Source organism: Theobroma cacao, chromosome 4 (assembly GCF_053813885.1).
Source record: "Theobroma cacao isolate CCN51 chromosome 4, ASM5381388v1, whole genome shotgun sequence".
NCBI lineage: Eukaryota > Viridiplantae > Streptophyta > Magnoliopsida > Malvales > Malvaceae > Theobroma > Theobroma cacao.
The window spans coordinates 25,829,503-25,854,572 of NC_142642.1; the positions used below are offsets into that span (position 1 = coordinate 25,829,503).

General features: G+C 33.3%; 1 protein-coding gene across 1 annotated transcript; it reads left to right on the top strand.

The window, feature by feature from the left end:
- The first annotated feature begins 22,604 nt into the window (after window positions 1-22,604).
- On the top strand, window positions 22,605-24,371 carry LOC18601676 (transcription initiation factor TFIID subunit 8). The gene is given in 3 exon segments (XM_007032716.3): window positions 22,605-22,771; window positions 22,863-23,923; window positions 23,926-24,371. Coding segments are annotated over 2 exon segments (1,155 nt in total). The 5' UTR covers window positions 22,605-22,771; window positions 22,863-22,900; the 3' UTR covers window positions 24,058-24,371.
- The last annotated feature ends 699 nt before the right edge of the window (window positions 24,372-25,070 follow it).

Here is a 25,070-nt window from a genome sequence, read left to right on the forward strand (position 1 = left end):
CTTGGGTTTATTAGTGTTGAATTTTTCAATGATTCAAGTCTGGTAGAACATGCCTTAGCATATAACAAAGTGATTCATATCTTAACATGTAACATCAATAGGAAGAAAGAAGCTTTGGCATGTAACATCTGGTGCTGAAGCTTTGGCCTTGGCGTGTAACATCTGGAATTGAAACTTTGACCTTGGCATGTAGCATCTTCTGCTTTGGCTTTGGTGAGTGCAACATCTAGTGATGAAGCTTTAGCCTTGGCATGTATCATCTGGTGTTGAACCTTTGACCTTGGCGTTTAACATTTGTTATAGGAGTTTTTGTGTGTAACATCTTCTGCTCAAGTGTGTAACATCTGCTTAGGCTTGCAATGTCATTTTATTTTTCTTCTCAGTTATTAAATATGGCATATAACTTGCTCTTTTGTATTTCAGTATAATATAAACTCTTGGAATTAAACGTGTAACAACTTTTTTTCAATTGTAACAATATTTTTTTAAACATAGCATGTAATAATAACATTTTTAAAATATACCGTGTAACTTGTTCTCTATCTTTGTATTTCATCGGGACATAAACTTTTGAAGTTAAACATTTTCACGATAAAAAGAAAAATTTAAAATCAAAAAGGAATTTGACATGAAAATGAATATGTATTGAAAAATTATTCAACGTAGTTGGGATGAAATGGATTTAAACAAAAAGATATTATCTAAAATCCTCTAATTTGGATAATTAGGTTTTTGGTTATTTTATTTAGTTTTTTAATGAAAGAAAATTAAAATATACTGGTATTATAAAGACGTGAGAGAGAAATAGAATCCATCAATGCAAAATTGAAAATCAGTATGTTAGAACTTAATTTCGCTAATGTTAATATAAATTTTAAGCCTCCCTACGAACAAAGTACTACTTGCCAATGACATGGAGAATGGCAACAAAACCAATGAAACCAATGCTCATGACAAGAACAACATTTGGGGAGATCTTGAGCCCCAGTCCACCATCTATGTAAAACTAAAGCATAGTCTTGGCAACCCCTCCGGAGACTACACCGCTTGTCGTGCTTCTCCTTCTCATGCTTGCAACTGCAGCTCTCAAATTTCATATCGAGTAATTTGAATATTAAGGTATTTCATTAAGGGCACTTTTGTTCAAAAATATTTTCTCTTAACTAAACACAGTTAAAATTAAAAAGATGGTTATTTTTTAAAATAGCTTATTTTTTAAGGGTAAAAAAAAATCTTCCCACAAAAATTTATCAATAATAAAACCAAAACATTAAAAAAAAGAGATAGGTTTTTCAACGTAAAATATCATGAATTCCTAAATGCTTTAAAGGATAACCATAGATAATATGCATTGAAGAAATTTCAGAATAACTTTTATAATGGCAAATTTCTCATGTTTGAAAAAAGACATCAAATACAATCAATAGAAGCAAAAATCCAGTAAAGAATAAAAGAGATAGTTGACTCCACCTAAGAGCAATAGATAAACAACAACCATTTTTATGAACTGAGAAAATGTTGATATTAACTTTCATATCAATCTAATCATTTAATATAATAAATCTGGGCAAAGGTTAAAAGGTCTATGTTTTAAGGTTCATACTTATTTTAATGGTAAAAATAATCTCTAATCTTTCTTAGGTTTAAGTTATTTACTAACTTTTATCATCATTTTCTTTTTGCAAAATACGATACCCAAAAATATAAAAGCAAGTCGATAACAAAAATATCCTCTATTAAGTATCAATTTGATTTGCTAAACAATTACTTTCAATAAGATTTGAGAATTTATTATGCATGAAACAAATTTTATAGCAATAATTATCACAATCAGTACATTAACAGTTATAAAATTTATTTTATTTAATAGTACATTCTCTTTTAATTGTATTTTTTCAACAACGGTTGTGTTGTCAAGGAACAGTCCAAATTTCGATTGAAAAAATCGTTTTTGATGCTAAAAGAGGAAAAGATCAACCTGTGATCTGTGAAAGATAATGAATCCAAATGAACTATGGTTGGTCATAGATTTTCTGATTTTCAAATAGAGAATCTTCTTGCAAGCATGAGATTGATTTTTCATGTGCCTTTGCCTTTCAACCAATTCTTCCCTTAACAAAAAAGATGATTTTTTTCCAACAGAAAAAGGACCATTATTGATGGCAGAAATCGTTAGTGAACTTAACAAATTGTCAAAAACATAGGTTAACGATAAGAATTATTAGTATATTTAAGTATGATGTTAATGACACTATAACCTTGATTGTTTTGATACTATATTGTATTTAATTTTTAAATATTTGGGTGTTAGGGTTATATTCTATATTTTACATTTTATTAAGGTTTTGGTTTAGTTTTGATGAGTTTTTGGATGATAAATATTTGAATTTTTGAGTTAAAAGGATGATTATAAAGCTAATAGAAATCAAGACCAAAGCCATATCCAATCACATACATATCCAGAGAAAAGATCAGGAATAAAACAACATTCAAAATTCAAAGAATGGCTAACAATATGCTTCATTCCCAGAAATCAAAAGGAAACAAAATATCTTACATTTTTTTACTAAAGTTCAATTAGCATGCTTTACATTTCTGCAAATCCAAGATATGTAAGCCATAGATTAAAACCTCTTATCAAGCATACATAGATTCAAATGCAATGCCAGACTATTACAAAGGATAAATGAAACAAAGTACACACATTATTAAATATCTTAGATTTCTTAAATCTACTCCTTTTTTCTAAAGATGAAAAATAGGCAACAACTGGAAGACAGAGATGAAATTCACACAAAATACCAACACATGAAGAATAACACCCAACGATTGGCATATTTTCAAAGACAACTCTATCAACGAACTATTAATATGTTGACAACTAAGATAAGATGCAGATTGTAAATAAGCTATTAATCAATTTAGTTTTACAGTTCAACTAACTCTTTGTTAGGCATAATTGATAAACTCTTAGAAATACAAAAGAATATCTGTAGAAGAGAGTGAGAAATTACATTCAATCTTGTGCTATAGTTGACAACAGTCTAAAAATTTAAGTTGCATATCATTGAAGGCAAAAGTATGTAGAGTTGTTAAATAGCTTTGCCAATGTTGTGCGAGCATTTTAATGCTATACAAAAATCATGATCGAAGTGTTCAATGGATCATGTTGCCTTGGTGCAAAAAATATAAGGCACTGTATTATATAATTGTGAATGAAATTCAATAGTTTGTTAATATTAGTAGGTGGGCAAAAAGTCTATTGTCAAGTTGTCCTTATGTTAATGGATTGGCTTGGAGGATGCACTGCACTTAAAAAAAGAATTACAATATCGCATGTGAAAGTGCTAGAATAAAATAAAAATATAGACTTGCTAAACAGTTCATCATTAAAGGCATGAAGTACATAATGGGAATGACATTAGACAAAAAAAATACCAAAAGAAAAGACAAATGCTAGTACAAAAATGAATGGAATTCAGAAATTAGATAGTTATACATACATGTAAGTATTTGAGGTTACAAAATGATTTGTCTTTTAGTTGGTGAGAAAAGATTCATCAAACAAAAGATATATGATTATAATTTGCATGTCTGAAATTAAGATTGTTGGTGTGTAAGTGTTATCTGTGATGCTAGGAGAGATGAGCAATTATTATCTTCATTTGTAGTGTAAAGAGAGATAAGAACTACAATTCATCAACTAAGAAAATTGTTGAAAATGATAGAATTTCTAGTATAATAGAGTTTTACAATTTCTAAAGGATATAAAGCTAAGGCCATCTATTTAAACCAGTCAATGAATCAGTAATAATCTTCATTATAAACATAATTTGAGTTGAGTGATTAAAAAGTGCAACAAACTGTTGGAAATATAAATAAAAAATGATCATATAACTCTTTGTCAAATTGTAAGCATCCATGAAACAGAATAAAGGAAAAACCTAATAGGAAAAGTATAGCAAAAAATTTCGAGAAGCTTTACATAGTCATATTAGGGCAAAACATAGTCATAGCAAAATTTATATATTATAGTATTTGTAAAGCATAACATAATTGATTGGTGCAGAGAAAGTTTTCAAAGTATTCACACATTCAAGTTAGATCATCAGAAAAAAAATCAATTGTACAATTTATGTCGTCAAATTTGTTCAACCAAAGGTTGCCAAAATATAGTTTTATATTGTATTCTTAAACCTGACACTTAACAGCATATGTCTCAAAAGTTAAAAGAATGATGCAGATCAATAGCTGGCAATAAGAGTATTGGATTTGGTATAGAATAATATATCTTTGGTATCTGGTTTTGTATTTTTTTGGTGGGTTATTGTTCTTCCTTGTTGGTCATCATCAAATTGAATCAACACATCATCCTATAAGTACGAAATATAGCTAAGTAGAGCTTAACCATTAAGAAGAATCACCAAGAAGATAAGCAAGGCCTTAACATACAAATATAGCAGACATGTTAATCAAAAATGAAAAATACAACAAACAAAATATGAGAAACAAATTAAGTAACAAGTTTCTTAGTGTTGAAAAATTAAACGTACTCACCTGGATTATATAGATCAACACAGTGCAATCATGAACAAACAAAACCAAAAATGCAACCAAGCACCTTACTCGTAGATTTAACGGATTTCTTAATAGAGGAAGCAAAAAGACATGAAAGAAAATATAAGAAACAAATAAGAAAAAAGAGTGCCTTATCCCCAAGAATTTCGAAAAGCTAAAACAATAGTTGTGCTATCATAAGATGGTGCAAATTTCGATTAGAGAAAATATTGTTCTCATCACTAAAAGAAAGAAAGAACATGATTTATCCATCTTCTTTCATGATTGATCCTTCTCTTAACGAATAAAACAATTCATTATCAACGAAAATTGGACCGTTGATGACTACCCAAACTGTTACTATGGAATAGTAAATAGGTAAAAATTATTTGTGTTAACTTTAAAATATTATAGCAACAAATTCAACAAACAATGCTCAAGTAGGAAAAAAAAAGTTAATTTCTTACAATATTCCTCATAGCTGAAGTGGCAAGCAAAGCACAAACTCTGGGAAAAAAAAGATATTAAGAAATTAATCAAAATAAACAATCATAAAATCAAAACAGAAAAATATCAACAGACATTACAAATCTGAATGCCATAAATACAATAAGCAAAGAAGGTCACCATAACAGAATGGAATGCAAATAATGTGAATAAACAAAGGTTTAAGAACCAAAAAATTAGTTCACAATTCTAAGTTTAAAATTTGTTGAAATTAAAACACATTATACCTTAAAGCAGGATCTGTTGACTACATTAGTTTTTGATGATAGTAAAACATTCTCATTCATTGGTGTCTAATGCCTTTACTTAAGTGTGCAGGAAAATTAATGTATAAAATTAATAAATCAATCCTCCAAAGTATATATTAAAAGAAAAAGGGAGATAAAAATAATGAGATATGACTGATTAACAAGGAGGAAGCTCATTAGTTGAATAAGGAAGAATGTTGGTTGGCCAAGATTCAAATTGGAGAAATGGCGAGCTGAAGAGTTTGAGAAACAGAGACAACTTAGTCAACCAAGAATTAGTCAGTCAACTAAGTGGTTAATGCCAAAACTGCCAAAGACAAGGAGTGAAAAACAAAGACAACCTAGTTAACTAAGATATCGGGTAGTCGACTAAGAGCATTCTGCCTACAAGTTTGAAATTTTCACTAAAAGATAGAGAAACGGCTAGAACCGACTCTCAACTGTCTCCAACGGCTAGAAAACTGTCAAACTGCCATCAAAGATATTTCTTCAAGTATAAAAGGGTCTACCAATAATTAGAAATAAGTTTTTAGAAACCTTGAATGAAATTTGAGCTATAGAGAGTTGAAAAACCAGAAAATCTTCACTGCACTTGTATGCACTTAAACGCCTATTCTTTGAATTTGTAATTTGCATTCAATCTTGTACCACTCAGATCAACTAGTGATCATAGGTACTTTTTTTTACTACTTTTCTTGTATTTTTAAAAGTGAAGAAGTCACTCTAAGGGGTTATTTAAGCTTGGGACAGCTTAATTGTTGTAGGTATTGGTTGAGCCTTGAAAAAACCAATTTAGGTTTTAGTTTAGTCCGTGAAAAACTAGTAAAAAAGGTTTTGGCTGAGCCTTGTAAAAGCCATTGTAAAGTTTGGTGAAAACTTGTGAATTTCACCGAATCTTAATGGATTTGTTGAAAAAATCCTTGGTTGGATAATCAAGGTAGTGGATGTAGGTCTTGAACCGAACCACTCTAAATTGTTGTGCATTGTCTACTCTATTTTTATTTTCTTTGTGCTGGAAATTAGTTACTCATCTTGTCAAGAGCCGATTTGTGCTATTCACCCCCCTTCCAGCACATATTATTGGGACCAACAGGATCTTCTGACAAGAGAGGACTACGAAAGGAATATAATCATTTGCATCATTTTATGATTATTTGCATGTGAAATGCAATCAATCATGTTTAATTCAATAAATAGAAAAAAACATAGTAAGATATGTTATTCTCTACTTGCATGAACAACAGTTATGCTATCATGAGATGGTCTAAATGTGAGACCCTGTCAAGTTCGATTAAAAGACGGTATTGTACCGAGTGGTACAACTAAGTTAAATCGAGCCTTGAACTAGTTCAAATAGAAATTCTAAGAGGAAATTGAAAATTTTGAAAACCCACAGAATGGCTTAAAATAGTGATTCAGAGTTCAAGGTCCAGTTTGGAGTCCATCAGGAAAATTAACCGATTAGGGACAAAACGGTCATTTTATCATTTCATGATTAAATGGAGATTTTTAGCCAAGATTTGATCACATTTGACCAAGAGTAATTATATAAAATATAATTATGATTATTGGAGTATAAAATGATGTTTAGCAGTGAAAAAAAATTATGATTCTTGGTATTTTTGGAGCACCAGGGCAAAACGATAATTTTGCCACTAGAGGACTAAACGGGAATTTTTATAAAATGATTTTTGCCCCATTTGGTTAATATTGATCAATATTAGTGTTATTTGAGGTTGAAAAGTAGAAATAATGTGATTCCGGTACATTTCGGAGTATAGGGGCAAAATCGTAATTTTTTCACCTCGGGGGCAAATCGGTAAATTTTTTTGCCCCAGCACTTGTCAAGGCCAAGGGATTTTATTCATCCTGTAAATGGATAAACATGAGAAATGTGTGGTGGAGAGAGATTGCTTAATGGCTAAGTATGACACATGGACCAATAGAATGGTGACATGTGTCAAAATCTCATCCATTCATTATTTTCTTTATAAAATGCATAAAAATCAGCCCATTTCTCCCATAGTGATTAGCCAAACCAGAAGAGAAGAGAAACCAAGGAAGAACAAGCCCTAGGTGGGAAAAATCAAAGAGAAAGTGTTGGAATTCAAGGAAACAAGCTAGGTAAGTTCAAATTTCTTTAATTCTCCTTGATACCTAGCTTACCCATGCTTTTGTTCTTGATTTCCATGGTTGAATATTGAGTTATCATGATGAATTAAATTCTGAAAAATGGGTATGGAAGAGGAATTGTTGTTGGAATAATTTGATTTTAGACTATGTTAGTGTTTAGGGATAGTTAAGCATGGTTATGAACAAAAACACAAAAAAAATATTCAATTTCTCTAGGGTTCCTTGTTGGTCGAACCATGAGGGCTGAATATCAATGGGAGATTGTTTTTATTTCAAGGAAAATGGCTTGGAAAATGATGAATTAAGGTGAAACGGTTATGTAGAAAAATTTTCAGTGCTAGTGCACCAAATGACCGAATTTTTCTATAAAGAACTGTGAGGGTTCTAATGCTGAATTTGGCTCTATTTAAATGGTATGTGGTAAATTAAGGTATTAGAGGAGAAATGGATTAATTTGGAGTGAAATTGGACGCATTGGCCAATTTAGCGGATGAAAAATTGACTTAAGCCACTACCGGGTCTAGATGGCTACCCATGCATTTTTCATTTCATATCATATATATATCGAACCTGAAATAGCTTATGACTGTTAGACACAATTTAATTGGAATATGTGTCATGGATTATGGCTAGGTGGTGAGCCGTTGCATACGGGTAAAGGACTGTACCCCGTGGACTGAAAATAGAAGTATGTCTACTCCTAATACCGATAAGTGGACTTGCATTTCAAACTTGTTTTGGGAAATATGAAAGATTCTATCTAACTTGTCTTAGAAAATGTACCTTGGGAACAAGCTTTTAGTAAAATGATTTTATATTGTGAAAATGTGCTATACAATGGTTTATATGTTATCACAATATGATAAAATGCATGATATGCATTGGATGCTTCTTTACACGTTGATCTGACCCGGCTATGTGCGAGTATGAGTGCACATAAGCCGTTGCTGACCCGACTATGTGCGAGTAGGAGTGCACATAAGCCGTTGCTGACCCGGCTATGTGCGAGTAGGAGTGCACATAAGCCGTTGCTGACCCGACTATGTGCGAGTAGGAGTGCACATAAGCCGTTGCTGACCCGGCTATGTGCGAGTAAGAGTGCACATAAGTCGTTGCTGACCCGACTATGTGCAAGTAGGAGTGCACATAAGCCGTTGCTGACTCGGCTATGTGTGAGTGGGAGTGCACATAAGTTGTTGTTGCCTCCGTAGCTTATAGGGCTGGATGCTTCATGATCTTCTACCCTATGAGTGCTTTGATAGGTATGATCTGTGGCGAAGTATGACTCTCCACCCAGGAGCTTGGAAGATGAGGGAAGGGACTGCTCCGTTGCTTCGTGATCCAGAGTGAAGTGCACCTCTTGCCGAGTGAAGAGGGGGAAAGCTTGGAAGATGAGGGAAGGGACTGCTCCGTTGCTTCGTGATCCGGAGTGAAGTGCACCTCTTATCGAGTGAAGGGGGGGATGCTTCGTGATCTCCCACCCCCTAGTGACAATAGCATAAGCCGTTGCATATGAGATGATGATGATGGGATGATGTTCATGATGATGATGATGGCATGGTGTGCATGTTGATGATGGGTATATGGTTGTAAATGCAAATATGTAAGCATTTGTTTTGTTGAAATTTGGAAGTTTACATGTGTTACATGTTGCTATTGTTATTTTAGCAGGATGACTTGTTTTAAGGGAAAAATGAGATTTTTTCCTTGATGTTCTGGTTCTCGCTGCAGTGAGAATGAAGTTCGCTACAGCGAGAAACTTTCTGTCTATTTTGCTAACTTGTGGGTTTTTGCCATATTTCCCATTTCTTTGGTACCATAGTTGAGCATGGATTTTTGTAAAGTGATTTACTCATGTGAGGTTTACATGAGGGGTTTAAAGGAGCTAAAACAATTGCATGATTTTGAGAAAATGAATGCATCATGATTTCGATAAACATTCCTTATGGTATGCTTGTTCCCATCTTGTTCACTCACTGAGTATTGTACTCACGTTTTATAAAAAATTCATGTTTTCAAATCAAGTAACTGTTGGACCCTAGATCGAGGAGTCCCCATAGTGCATCTTTTGGGTATGTGTCTGGCATTCGATAGTAATCTCTTTTATTGTAAATGTCTCCGTTGGAAGTCATGGGTCCTTTGTATTGTGAATACAATCTAACAATGTGAATATGTGTATACAATGTAAATTGCTAAATACATGACTGGTATAGTGCATGTATATTATTATCGATAATGCCATTATGTTTTGGCTATGTTCACACCCGAAAAAAGGTGTGTGTGTATGCATGATATGATAAATTTGTTAAGCAAAGGTAAATGGATAGGCTTGCTTGGGCTTAGTGAGCTATGCTCATTGAGCTCATGCACTGGTCATGGCCCGAAAAATTGGGTCGTGACACTAAATTTCGATCGGAGAAAATATCGTTCCCATCGGTAAAGGAAAGAAAGATCATGCATGTTTTATCCATCTTCTTAAATGACCGATCCTTCTCTTAACGAATAGAACGATTCATTTCTAGCTAAAATTTAACCATATATGACTATCCAAACTGTTATTCTTGATTAGGAAGCATAAAAAAAGATTAATTTTAATAATTTTTTATTATTATAGCAACAAAATAAACAAATCATGGTACCCTTACTTTCAATATTTGACACAGTTGAAAAAGCATTCAAAATTAAAACTCAATCAAAAACAGATATTAAGAAATTAATCAAGCTTGTGAACATTGATTTGGTTAAAACAATTCAACAAAACAATTAAAAAACAGAACCAAATAATGGATTGCAATAAAAAAAATTGACTAAAATATGTTCACAAAATTTGGATATACTATAACAAAACAATTAAGCAAATAAATAAAGTACCTGTAAAACAATAATTAACCAAGTGTAGAAAGGAAGGTTGTAGAAAGGTAAAATCTTAAAATGCATCTTTATAACCTTAAACATATTAACCAAGTGTTAAAACAACATTAAATAGTAAAAACAATGCAACAGTAACTATTCATGTCAACTAAACATCGGAGATCTAAGTTGATTAAATAGTAATGAAAAAAATCAAACTGATCAATAATTAAATCAAAATTAGGGGAAAATTAGAAAGAAAAAAATAGCATTACAAAGAAAGAAAACCAAAGTGATCAAAAGGTTGCCTAAACTTGGCTCAAAATAAAAAACAAACTAGAATTTAAAGATAAAAGACATTAATAAAAAACATTTAAAACAACAATAAATAATAAAAAAAATTAAATCGATAGATCATCATGACCATAGAAATATTTACCAAGTATTTAAACAATATTAAACAGTACAAATAATGCAACAGGTACTATCCATGTCGAAGAAACAATAAAGATGTAAGCTAATTTAATAGTAATAAAAGGAACCAAAGTGATCAATAATTAAATCAAAAAATAGCATTAGGGAGCAAAAAATAGTACCACAAAGAAGGAAAATCAAAGTGATAAGAAGGTTGCCCAAATTCGACTGTAGAATAAAAACAAAATAGAAATTAAGGACAAAAGACATTGATAAAAAACATTTAAAATATCAATAAATAAAAAAAGTTGAAATCAGTTACTTGACTAAGTCGGAATACTCATACTTAATGATTCCCATACAGTGTCTGCTCAGCCAATGTTCGTGCCCAAACACATAAAATTTTTTACCACTCTAAATCAACAATTACCAAGCATTGATTAACATAGGTACACCCAAAATAATTAATTTTTTAGATAAAAAAGGCTAAATCAAGACAAACGCTGAAAAGATGGGAAAAAAATTCATGACAGAGCAAACAATCAAAACTAATTCTATAACGAAGGATTTTCTTCTATTGGATCTCATAAACAAAGGACATATATTTTTGTTATACACCTTTTAAAAAACAGTCAGGCAAATGCTAAAAATATTTAACAGAAAACATCCAAAATACATAGAGAACGAAATTGACTAAAAATGAATAAGTGAAGAGGAAAATCCTAAAAACATCAAAAACACAAAAATTGAAAAGGAGCCTAAAACCACAAAAAAAGAAGCCTTTGTAACTTTTGTTGTTGAGCCTCTATAACTCCTAGCAGAAGATCCTTATTTTATGCACAAAAAGGAAGAAAATTAGAAGTCAAGGAATCTATTACACAAATTAACAAACCTAAGATGAAAATTAAATAAAATAGGAGAATATGGAATGAAAAGAGAAAATAAATGAGATTAAGAATACCTTTCACGTCGTGTTAAAAAAGAGATATTAAGAAATTAATCAAGCTTGTGAATAGTGATTTGATTAAAACAATTCAACAAAAAATTTTAAAAAATAGAACCAAATAATGGATTGCAATAAAAAAATTTTTGACTAAAAAACGCTCACAAAATCTTGATATATTATAACAAAACAATTAAGTAAACCTTACGATTGCCGATAGTGGTGCTTAAGGCATTGCACTACCTGAACAATTTCCTCCTGAACCAAACGTTGCGTCACCCAACCCATCTCTATCACAATCCAACCCAATCAGCGCAAGCCCCATTGAGCCCAGTGTACTACTACCAATAGTTGAGCAGTCTTCACTAGCTAACATTGCAAGCCCTTTACCAAGCCCAAACCCTGAGGAGACCCGCAACACCACCCACTCAAGCACAAATCTTGCCACCTCACTCTTACTTGGGCTTCATGAGCCCATCTTAGAAGTTCCTGAATCTTTATCCAGAGCATCTGATTTCACTCCCGTTATTGACTCTAGGCTGCTTGAACCATTAAATAGTCCTTGAATGGTTAGATCAACAGACCCATGTAGTACCAATCAGATTTATGAGCCTCCAACAAGCTCTAACAATCGAATTCGCCTACCCCCATCCTTACATCACTCCTCTGATGGTCTAGATAAAGAAAACCTTTTCCAAAAGCAAGGAACTAGTAACTCAAAGGATGATTTAGAGATCTGCCAAAAGCGAAGACCTGGGAGAAAGGTTGCTTTTTGGGAAGATATCTCAAGTGTCATTAAAGGAGCGATCAAGGGTCGCAAGAAAAAAGGTAGAAAGCCAATCAAGCAAAGAAAGAATGAAATCAATACCTTAGCCCAAGCTCGTAGGGTCATTCTTCTTGATTCTGAAAGCCCATTTACAAATGCTTCTTTTTTGGATAAAGACTTTACAAATAGAAACATTCAGCTTAGGTTAGAACAAGAATAAACATGGAGTTTAGGGAGGCAACTAGGATACTCCCCCCAATGCTCAAAGTAGACAATCTTGAAGAAATTGGAAAAGATGGACAAACATCGCCCTCGAACCTCCCGTTAGTGAGTTTCTCCGGCTTGAGGACTTTACAACTTTACGATTTGGCACTTCATATTTTCTCAACTGTCCGCTCTTTTTATATAGGTGATTTTTGCATAGTTTTCACACTAAGTTGTTATTCCTGCTAGTCTCGCATCTATTTTTATGGTTGACCTTGACCGGTCCCTTCACTTTTTGATTTAGTAGTTGCTTTTATTATCTCTGTCTATCCCTTACCACTTCCATCTTTTGTTCTAGAAACTTTTGTATATCAAGAGTTGAAACACCAAGATGCACATTCTCACTTGGAATATTCGAGGATTAGGTTGTCCTCAGAAAAGAAGCTTTTTGCACAAACAATTGATCACTAACAAAATTGAATTCTTACTCGTACAGAAAACTAAACTTTCTGATATTTCAGACCGGCTCATTGAGTGCATTTGTGGCAATATTGATGTCGAGTGGGCTTTTATTCCAGTAGTGGGCAGATCCAGGGGAATCCTCTTGGTGTGGGACAAATCATCTTTTTCGTAATCATTAGTGGTTATTCGAGACAATTTCATTCTTCACTAGGGTAAATGGCTTTCACAGAATCTTCCATGTGTAATCATTAATCTTTACGCGCCCTACAATTTGAGAGGTAAATGTACCTTGTGGGAGAACATTTTGCTGCTTAGATCTAACTTTCCAATAATATGGTGTGTCGTTGGAGATTTTAATACAGTTGGAGGAGATGAGGAAAAACAAGGATGCATCACTTTGGGGACAAGTATCGATGAATTTAATGATCTTATTAATTTTTGTGAGTTCACTGACTTGCCACTTGTTGGTAAGAAATTCACATGGTTTTGTGCAGACTCTAAACACAGCCACCTTGATCGCTCATTCTCTCATCTGAATGGCTCATTCACATTGGTGACTTATGTTAAAAGGGTTCAAAAGATCTTTGTCTGATTACTACCCAATCCTTTTACACTCGGAGACCTTAGATTGGGGACCAAAGCCATTTTGATTTCTTAACTGCTAGCTATCAGCACCCGATTTTATGGACATGGTTACAAAAAAGTGGACTTCCACAGATATTCATGGCTCCTTAGGTTTTTGTCTTAAAGTTAGAATGAATAAACTTAAGACACATCTCAACAACTAGAATAGAGTCTCATTTGGGAATGTTGACAACTCTATCATTGAATTGGAGAATAAAGTTAAAGATTTTGACCTTATCAGTAATTTACGTAACCTTACAAAGGAATAATGCATGGCCAAAAGGAACACGGTTCGGCTTCTATGGATAGCTTCTTGTCAATGTGAGTTCTTATAGAGGTAGAAATTGTGAATTCAGTAGCTCAGAGAAGGAGATAAAAACACCTGATTCTTTCAATGTAAAGCCAAAACGGGGTCTCATTGTAACCATATTACGAGTATCACTATCAATGGCTCTTGGGTTTCTCATCCACATGAGGTTCGTCGGGCTACCTTTGAATATTTTAAAGACTTATTTGATTGTGACCAGTGGGCACGACCAACTTTCCCGGGTTTGCAATTCAAAAAGCTTTGTCGCTAACAAGCTCTTAACCTTGAGGCGCTAATCACTATGGAAGAACTCAAAGCCAATATCTGAAGTTGTGATGGTTCTAAGGCCCCAGGACCTTACGGTTTTAACTTCAACTTCATTAAGAATAGTTGGGTTTTTATCAAGAAGGATCTTTTTGACTTCATCTCAAACTTCTTGTCCACTAGCAAATTGGAAAGAGGTCTTTACTCCTCCTTTATCATATTGATTCCTAAGGTTCAAAGCCCTTTGTCTCTTAGTGAATATCGACCCATCAATCTTGTTAACTCTCTTGATAAAATTCTCGCCAAGCTTCTCACCAACAGGCTTAAGGCAGTTATCTCCTCGATGGTCAGTGACAGTCAAAGTGCTTTTATTGGCAGTTGCCAAATCACAGATGGAATCATGTTAGCCAATGAAGTTATCCATAGTATGAGCGAAAAACTTCACAACGAGGGTAGTATTATTCTTAAATTTGACTTTGAGAAGGCATTTGACCTCGTGGATTGGGAGTACATTTCTCTTGTCATGCAGGCTATGGGTTTTGGTCATTGATGGTGCAGTTGGATTTATGAGTGCATTTCTACAGTCTGAGTTTTCGTTCTTGTTAACGGCTCTGCCACACCCAAATTTCCCATGAAACGTGGCCTTCGACAAGGGGATCCACTTTTCTTCTTTTTATTTATCATGGAAGTAAAAACCCTTCATCTCTTTCTAGTTAAGGCTGAAGTGCTGAACTTTTTCAGAGGCATCACCCTTACTTCTTTCGAGGTTTATATCTCCCGCTTACAGTTCACGGATGTCACTGTTTTGTTCTTGCACCCTAATATTCAATACAAGATCAATACTAGACATATTCTACAATGCTTTGAACTAGCCTTTGGACTCCATATTAACTTTCATACATGTTGTGTTTATTCGATGGGAATCACGACCTCTGTGGGTGATGAGTTCACTTCAGTTCTCCAGTGCAGGATAGGCTCTCTACCCTTCACGTATCTTGGTATTCCCCGTAATGCTAACCCAAGAAGCATCTTTACATGGGATCCTGTGATTTTCAACTTCAAAAAGCGACTTGCACTCTGGCAAAAGAAGTATCTATCTCTTGCTGGCAGGATCACACTTATCAACTCAGTTTTAAATTCACTACCTCTTTATTACCTTTCTATCTTTCAGGCACCTAAAGGTTCATACGCAAACTTGAGCAATTACAATGCTCTTTCTTATGGGGTGGATTTGCAGATAAGCGCAAAATGTCCAAAGTCAATTGGTCCATTATTTGTAAGCCCAAAAGATTTGGTGGGTTAGGGATCTCTACCTTTCACATAGGAATCTTGCCCTTCTTGCCAAATGGTTGTGGCGATATGGAACATATAAGGAAGCTTTATGGAGACATTTGATTGTTGGTAAATATGAGAGTAGCGATACTCATTGGACCTCATCTATTTCAAACACGTCAAGAATGTCATCGATTTGGAAAAGCATTGTCAAGCTCCCATCCAACGAAAGGGTTCATAATCTAATTGGATTTCATGTTTGCCACTGAATTGTGGGGGATGGTGCCACTATCTTTCTATGGCTTGATAAATGGCTTGAGGACTTGCCCCTCTCCTCCAAGTATCCTCACCTTTTTTCACTGACAACAGATAAGGACATACGAGTCGTTGATGCCAAGCTTAATGGGACATGGTTTATTAGTTTCAGACAAGCACTTTTTTTCTTAGGAAAAATCAGACTATGAGGAACTTTTGTGTAAACTCTCTTCTGTTGCTCTTGTGCTGGGCAAAGAAGACAAACTTGTATGGAAGCATGACCCCCAAGGGAACTTCTTTGTGAAAACTTTCTGTTTTAGGCTGAATGCCTATGATGATAATCATACGGTATAGTTTCAATCTTTATGGAAGTTATCTGTCCCACCAAAAGTTCAGTGCTTCCTTTGGCTTGCAGTCTTCAATGCAATTCTTATGAAGCCTTTTCTCTTCTCTCGTGGTGTCCAATTTAACTCTAATCAGCTGCGTTACGTTTGGTGCGATCTTGTTGAGGAGACTTGTTTGCACATCTTTCTCACATGCAACTTCAGTTGGCTCATTTGGGGCCTTGTTCTTCAATGGTAAGGTGTTGCCTGGTGTGTTCCTTCCACCATTTTCAACTTTATTCAAGCATGGTCTCTTTGTCCGTTTGGTGACAATGTCTCTAAAAGATGGATGATTATCTGTGGCACTACTTTATGGTCATTATGGCTTGCATGTAATGAATCCGTTTTCAATTCCAAGCTTTGGGATGGTCTCCAAATCCTCTTTCTCATTGAGTTGCGCTTTATGTTTTATATCCAAGCATGTGAAGGCAATGATGCCATTGATGAAATCGGTTGGTGGTCTGATCCACGAAATTGCTTGTGTTAGAGAACCCCCTTCCACCTCCGACCTAGCGTTTTATGATCACCACCTCCCACTGGTGAGTTTAAATTCAATGTTGATGGCTTAACCAGAGGTCAATCGGGACCTGCTGGTTGTGGTGGGTCTTGCGCAACTTTGATGGTTTTGTAGTAGGCTTGTTCTTCATTCCACTCGGTTTATATGACTCCAATTATGAGGAATTGATGGCCATCTTGCATGCTCTTTGCCTTTTTTCTGTCTCCACTTATACCTCCTCCCATTTAATTGTTGAATCGAATTCAAGGGTTGCTCTCTCCTAGATTAACTGTGTCAAACGAAGACCTTGAGATAAATGGCACATCTTCAATGAGATCGATTTATTGCTGCTTTCCATTGGTAATGTGTCTTTCACTAATGTCTTTAGAAAAGGCAACTCACTCGCTGACTCCTTAGCTAGGTATGGTGTTGATGTTTTTGCTCCCTTCTCTGCTTGGTGATGAGCCCGTAAGGTGCTAAATGATTATAACATTGTTGTCTTGCTTTATGTTCCATTGTCAGTCTTATCTTCGAGCTTTGTCCTTATATTGATGTTTTCCTCACTATGCGTGTTTCTTTTTAGTCTTTTTGTCGCAACAGGTTGTTAACTGTTGCCTGCAAATGCTTGTACTAGTTGGGCTTTAAGCTAGCATTCACTGTAGTCTTAGTAATTTTAATGAAAATTTAATTTGGCTGAGCAAATGAATAAAGTACGTGCAAAACAATAATTAATGAAGTGCAGAAAGGAAGGTCGTAGAAAGATAAAATGTTAAAATGCATCATTATGACCTTAGACATATTAACCAACTGTTAAAACAACATTGAACAATAAAAACAATGCAACAACAACTATTCATCTCAACTAAACCATGGAAATCTAAGTTGATTAAATAGTAATGAAAAAAATCAAACTGATCAATAATTAAATCAAAAATCAGTGCAAAATTAAGGAGCACAAAATACCATTACAGAGAAAAAAAACCAAAGTGATTAGAAGGTTGCCCAACCTTGACTGCAAAATAAAAAACAAAATAGAAAGCAAAGATAAAAGACATTAATAAAAAACATTTAAAATAGCAAATAATAAAAAAATTAAATCGATAGATCATCATGGCCTTAGATATATTTACCAAGTGCTTAAACAATAGTAAACAATGCAAATAATGCAACAGATACTATCCATGTCGAATAAACAATGGAGATGTAAGTTAACGTAACAGTAATACAAGGAACCACAGTGATCAATAATTAAAAGAAAAATAGCATTAGGGAGCAAAAATTAGTATCACAAAGAAGGAAAATCAAAGTGATAAAAAGGTTGCCCAAACTCGACTGTAGAATAAAAAAAATAGAAATTAAAGACAAAAGATATTAATAAAATACATTTAAAATATCAATAAATAAAAACAATTGAAATCAGTTGCTTGACTAAGCAGGAATACTCATGCTTGATGATTCCCATGTAGTGTTTGCTCAGCCATTGTTGGTACCCAAACGTATAAAATTTTTGACCATTCTAAATCAACAATTACCAAGTATTGATTAACATAGGTACACCCAAAATAATTAAGTGTTAGTATAAAAAGGGCTAAATCTAGACAAACTCTGCAAAGATAGGAAAAAAATTCATGACAGAGCAAACAATCAAAACTAATTCTATAATGAAAGATTTTCTTCTATTGGACCTCATAAACAAAAGACATATATTTTTGTTACACCTTTTAAAAAACTGTCAGGCAAATGCTAAAAACATTTAATAGAAAACATCCAAAATACATAGAGCGTGAAACTGACTGAAAATGAATAAGCGAAGAGGAAAATCCTAAAAACATCAAAAATACAAAAATTGAAAAGAAGCCTAAAAACACAAAGAAGGAAGCCATTGTAACTTTTGTTGTTGAGCCTCTCTAACTCCTGGCGGAAGATCTTTATTTTATGTACAAAAAAGAAGGAACAAATTAGAATTCAAGGAATCTATTACACAAATTAACAACCCTAAGATGAAAATTAAATAAAATAGGAGAAAATAAATGAGATTAAGTATGCCTTTCGCAGCATGTAAAAAAAAGATATTAAGAAATTAATCAAGCTTGTGAACATTGATAATTTTATTTTATAGAATTATTTTAGTCCAATTTTATTATTAAATATTAGTCGAGTCCTTAATTTTCAATTATAATTTAGTTATTTTTTGTTATTTTTATAATTAGATTATTTTTAAGTAAGTTATTTTAATTTTATATTTATTTCTTTTAATTTGGTTATTATTTATTAGTTTTTATATTTTTGCAAAAAATAAGGGAATTAAGCTTAATTTTGAAAAGTAAGGTATTGAAAGACCCAAAAGTTTGCTTGCATATACTTGAGTTTTTTTACTATAACTCACACTATAGAACTCCAAATGCTACGATTCTTAGACCATTAGAAAGCTAAGAAACAGAGCTAAAACTTTTATGAGATCACTTGACCCAGTTCTACCTTAAAGATAGAGAAAATCGTATCGAAAAATGGTTGGATGTACTGTAACGAGAATGATAAATTTTAAGGCTGACAATTAATGTTTGGGTCTCATTACACTATTAAGCCCACTAGTTAGAATTAGTAGGTTAATTTAGAGACTTTTAGGTGAAGTTTGTTATTATAAATAAGATATTTTTAAGAGACATTAGGTTAGACAACTTTTGGAGATTTAAGAAGCTAGAAGTGGAGGTTGAAACTTGAAGAACAAGGCTGCAAATATTTGTTTTATTTTCTTCCTTAGCTTTTAATTTTTCTTGTCACTCTCAATGGTTGAATTTTATATAATGTTATTTCTCTTTGCAATCATGAGTAGTTAATTTTCTTTTTCTAGGATTACAATTGAACTCACATGTAATGTAAATTCTTAATCTCTTTCTTGCTTATTTTCAATGAGATTTGCATTGTTTATTCTAATCTGTTCTTAATGTTTTTAATTGCCTGATCACTAGTTAAATTGATCTAGGAACCTAAACAAACTTGGGAAAGGGAGTTTAGTGTAGACTAAAATTGAGACAACATATGATCATATTAATTGATTTGCCTACCTATAAGTCATATGTAACCAGATTAGAGCCTGAACTTAATGAATTTATTTTAATTTCAATTCACATAGAGATATAGTGTTTTGATTAAAATAGATATTTTTATAAGATGAGTCGGGAGACCCTTATAAATAATTTAAGATTCTAGATTAGCAATTCAACCCATTGAAATAAGTTAACGAAAGAGGTAAGATTTAGATGAAGTGTGAAGGATATTGTAATCTTAGGCTTGTTTAATTTGATATTTACTCAAGTTATTATTATTTTGATATTTCTTTTTAGTTTAAAGTTTGGTTAATTATTTTTAGTTAATTAATTTAGTTATTTGATATTGATTGCTTAGATAAGATTAAATTGTTCTACTTTTAGTCCTTAGTAAAATTTTAGATTAATTCTCTTTGAAATCGATACTCTGCTTGCTTATATACTATCTATTCGATACGTATACTTACGTAGTAGAATTTTAATTGACAAATAGTGATTTGATTAAAACAATTCACAAAACATTTAAAAAACAAAACCAAATAATGGATTGCAATCGAAAAAAAATTTTGACTAAAAAACTTTCACAAAATCAGGATATATTCAATTAAGCAAATGAATAAAATACTTGTCAAACAATAATTAACCAAGTGCAGAATGGAAAGCCGTAAAAAAGTAACATCTTAAAATGCATTATTATGACCTTAGACATATTAACCAAGTGTTAAAACATCATTGAACAGTAAAAATAATGCAATAGGAACCATTCATGACAACTAAAGAATGGAGATCTAAGTTTGATTAAATGGTAATGAAAAAATCAAATTGATCAATAATTAAATCAAAATCAAGGCACAATTGAGGAGCAAAAAATAGCATCGCAGAGAAAGAAAACCAAAGTGATCAAAAGGTTGCCCAAACTTGACTGCAAAATAAAAAACAAAATAGAAATTAATTATAAAGGACATTAATAAAAAAACATTTAAAACAGTGATAAATAATAAAAAATTTAAATGGACAGATCATCATGGTCTTAGATATATTTACCAAGTGCTTAAACAATATTAAACAATACAAATAATGCAACAGGTACTATGCATGTCGAATAAACAATGGAGATGTAAGTTAATTTAATAGTAATAAAAGGAACCAAAGTGATCAATAATTAAATCAAAAAATAGCATTAGGGAGCAAAAAATAGTATCACAAAGAAAGAAAATCAAAGTGATTAGAAGGTTGCCCAAACTCGACTATAGAATTAAAAACAAAATAGAAATTAAGGACAAAAGACATTAATAAAAAAATTTAAAATATCAATAAATAAAAAAAATTGAAATCAATTGCTTGACTAAGCAGCAATAATCATTCTCGATGATTCCCATGCAGCCAATGTTCGTACTTAAACACATAAAATTTTGACCATTCTAAATCAACAATTACCAAGTATTGATGAACATATGTACACCCAAAATAATTATTTTTATATAAAAAAAAAAAGGCTAAATCTAGACAAACATTGAAAAGATAAGAAAAAAATTTCATGACAGAGCAAGCAATCAAAACTAATTCTATAATGAAGGATTTTCTTTTATTGGATCTCATAAACAAATGACATCTATTTTTGTTACACCTTTTAAAAAACTGTCGGGCAAATGCTAAAAACATTTAATAGAAAAGATCCAAAACACATAGCGAACGAAACTGTCTGAGAATGAATAGTGAAGAGGAAAATCGTAAAAACATCCAAAATACAAAAATTGAAAGGGACCCTCAAAACACAAAGAAGGAAGCCCTTGTAACTTGTGTTGTTGAGCCTCTCTAACTCTTGGCGGAAAATCGTTATTTTATGTACAAAAAGAAGAAATAAATTAGAATGCAAGGAATCTATTACACAAATTAACAATCCTATGATGAAAATTAAATAAAACAGGAGAATAGGGAATGAAAGGAGATAAATAAATGAGATTAAGTAGACCTTTCGTAACGTGCGTTCAATGAAGCGTATCTGGTTCTTGATAGAAACAGCTTCTGACTTCGGTTTCTTCATTACGCCAAGCTTTTTTATCGCCAACCCTCCCCATGCGCCGCTTTCCACAGACACCGTAGGCCATGTCTTTTTTCTACCACTCTTTCTGAAATCAAAATTGAATAAAATAAAATAAAAAAACCGTAGGACTTAAGTATAAACAACAACCAATATGAGAAGTAAAAAATAGATGGAAAAACAATAATGAAGAAAGGAGAAAATAAAAGAGAGTTTCACTCCATTCTCTCTTTTCATCTCCAAATAAAAAATGAGAAAAGAAAAAACAAAAGTACAAAAGAAAGTGATAGGGGAAATTTCTAGAATGGGTGACTTGTACAAAAAAAAAGAATAAGCTGCCCATGCTAGAAAAAAAAAAAAAAAAAAAAAAAAAACTCTACATAGGAAAAAAGAAAAATTGACTCTGAGTAAGGGCGATAATATGTGCAGAAGACAACAATGCATCCACCCAAAGACGAAAGACTGAAAATGCATTATTAAGCTTCTTAAACCCTCTAAACAATCCCAGCAAAGACCATTGAAGTCCAATAATTGACATCGAGAAGACAAGATTAAACAAGCAGAAAACGGCACCGAATTCAAACAAGCCATGCCAATGAGCTGTATTTTAAACTTCTTTTAATATTGAGGTATGGGTGTACACCTCTTTTTCCCTCCTGCTCCAACAAATGATGAAACACCACGTGGCTATTATTTTAAACTTGCCCCATCTATATGACATGTGTCAACAAAATACATCACATTCACGGAATTTTAATAACAGTCATGTTCTTTATCAGTTCCCTTCTAAACAATCTCTTCCTTCCGCCTATAAAACCGAACGCCCAATTTTTCGCATCTCCGAGTGAAGATTTATCAAGGGTTTTAATCAAATATGAAAATGCCCAATCTTCGAAACCCTAGAGTTTAGAATTCCCCAAATCTCAAAACGTAATTCCCTAAAATTCGCAATCTCTTCCCAAATGCTTGCTTCTGTTCTTCGACCGTGATAGAAAAAGGTAAGCTTTCCGCATTCATTTCTCTCTTTCCTTTTTTTTTTAAGTTTTCTTTTAAATTTTTGTTGATTTTGTTTTTTTTTTTGCTTTAAAGATAAATGAGTATGAAATTGATATGAAGAATTATTGAACATGAACGATGGAGGTTTGGAGAATAGAAAAGAACACGGAAAATCACAAAAACAGTCCAAGTCTTCCAAATTCAATAGCAAAAGTGACGATTTTGCCCTTGCAATAGCGAAGGTTGCAGTGGCACAAGTATGCGAAAGTGTAGGTTTTCAGAGTTTCCAACACTCTGCTTTACAAACATTATCGGATATAATTGTTCAATACATTTATAACATAGGAAAAACTGCCAATATTAATGCTAATTTGGCAGGGAGAGTGGAAGCAAATGTGTTTGATGTTCTTCAAAGGTTGGAAGAGTTAGGATCGGGTTTAGGGTTTGCTGGTGCATCAGATGCTGATCGTTGTGTTGTTAATTCAGGGATTGTTAGGGATATTGTTCACTTTGTTGGTGAAGCGGATGATTTCCAATTTGCTTATGATGTTCCTCAGTTCCCGGTTGTTAAAGAGTGGAAGGAAACAGGAAGTTTTTGGGAAAAAGGAGAAGAGCCTCCTGGGAAGCACATACCGAATTGGTTGCCTGTGTTTCCTGATCCTGAGACTTATGCTGCTCGAACGAGTGAAGGGACTGAGACAATGAGTGTTTTGAATGGAGAAAAGAGTGAGTTAGCAAGCTTTGAAACAAAGATGGAGCGGTCATTGTTGAATTTGCAACAGCGGTTTGCTTGTAATGGGAATGAAGGAGGTTCTTCGCATGATGGTGGGGATGCTGTTAGAGCACGGGAAGCTGCTGAGAGCAATCCTTATCTTGCTGCACCTCTACATTTTGGGGAAAAGGAAGTAGAAGTGTCGCCTGTTGTTCTTCCAGTTAAGCTTTCAAATGAAGTGGCTTTGAAAAATATTGTTTCGGAAAATTGTATTGTGGGAAACCATGTTTCGGTGCTGGAGACATTTGCTCCCGCTATCGAAGCAATGAAGAGTGGGTTCTGTGATTCTGAAAATAGACAGAAAAAAGTCCTTCATAACCAGAGACCTATGGTGCATTTTAAGATAGAAACTGGAAAGAAGTCTTTAGGCTCGGCAACTAATTTTTGAATTCACAGAAAAAGGATCTTGAGAAGATTGCCTTGTGGTTTGGAAATGATAATGAGGAGGATGACCAGAAGAGGAGATCAGAAAAAATTCTGAAAGAACCTATGGAGAACTGTCAGGAACTGGCTTAGTTGTGAATGAGATTTGTTATCCTCCTTTGTAGAATTTTCTAGGATGGACTAAAAGGACAGTGCAAAATCGCAGAGAGAAGTCTCCTGCTTTGCTAGCTTTCTTGAGGTATGCATGTGACAGTAGCCATGATAGAACAGTGGATGATTCTTTTTTGAAATTCTTGTTTCTTCTTTGGTGGTCTTAAATTGATCATGGATTTTTCAATTTCTGGCTTAAGCTGAACTCTATATGTACACATGCTCACCATTGTTGAAGCTTTGTACAATATTGTATTACTATTTGTTATTAATGAAGGTAGGTTAATTCCACGTTACATGCTTTTTGTATCTCTTAAGATGAGATTGAAGTCGGAAAACAAGCATCATTTGCTCTAAACTTTCTTTAACTTGCATTGTGTCATACACCATCATAAATAAAATCGAAACTGAACATACGTTGGTTGGCAAGTTAGATTTAATTGGGATCTACATTATAGGGTGTATCTCCATTCAATAAATGGCCTTATTGATTTGGTTTGTTTCCATCTTGATGATGGCCTTTGCTAACTAGTTAGGGTGTTCTAGGTAATGTACATAGTTTAGTAAATGGTTCACAGACTAAAGCAGAATAGTGAAATCTAGGGGTAAGCACAACAATTATCATGTTACATGTGGGTAATGGTGTATGGTGCTTACACTGGTTGACACATGTTCTGTATTATGTATAAACTTAATTAATAGCTATGATACTTTGGCATGTATTTTAGATTTTACTTTTAGACTAGGGAGCAGGGCTTCATATAGGGTGCTAGCATCTTAACCCTGCACCAATTCTAATCTGCCACAGAATAGTAATTAACTGCTGTGCATGTTCAATGGTCTTGTTCATGTAGAGGTTCATGGGGATGCGGGTAGACTCAGATCCATATTATCTTATAAAAGGTTTGTTACGTCTTGAAACAGAATGGCTTGTATGGGTCAAGATTAATGTTGTCAGATGATTCCAGACAATTGATTTTGAATTTTCCGGCACT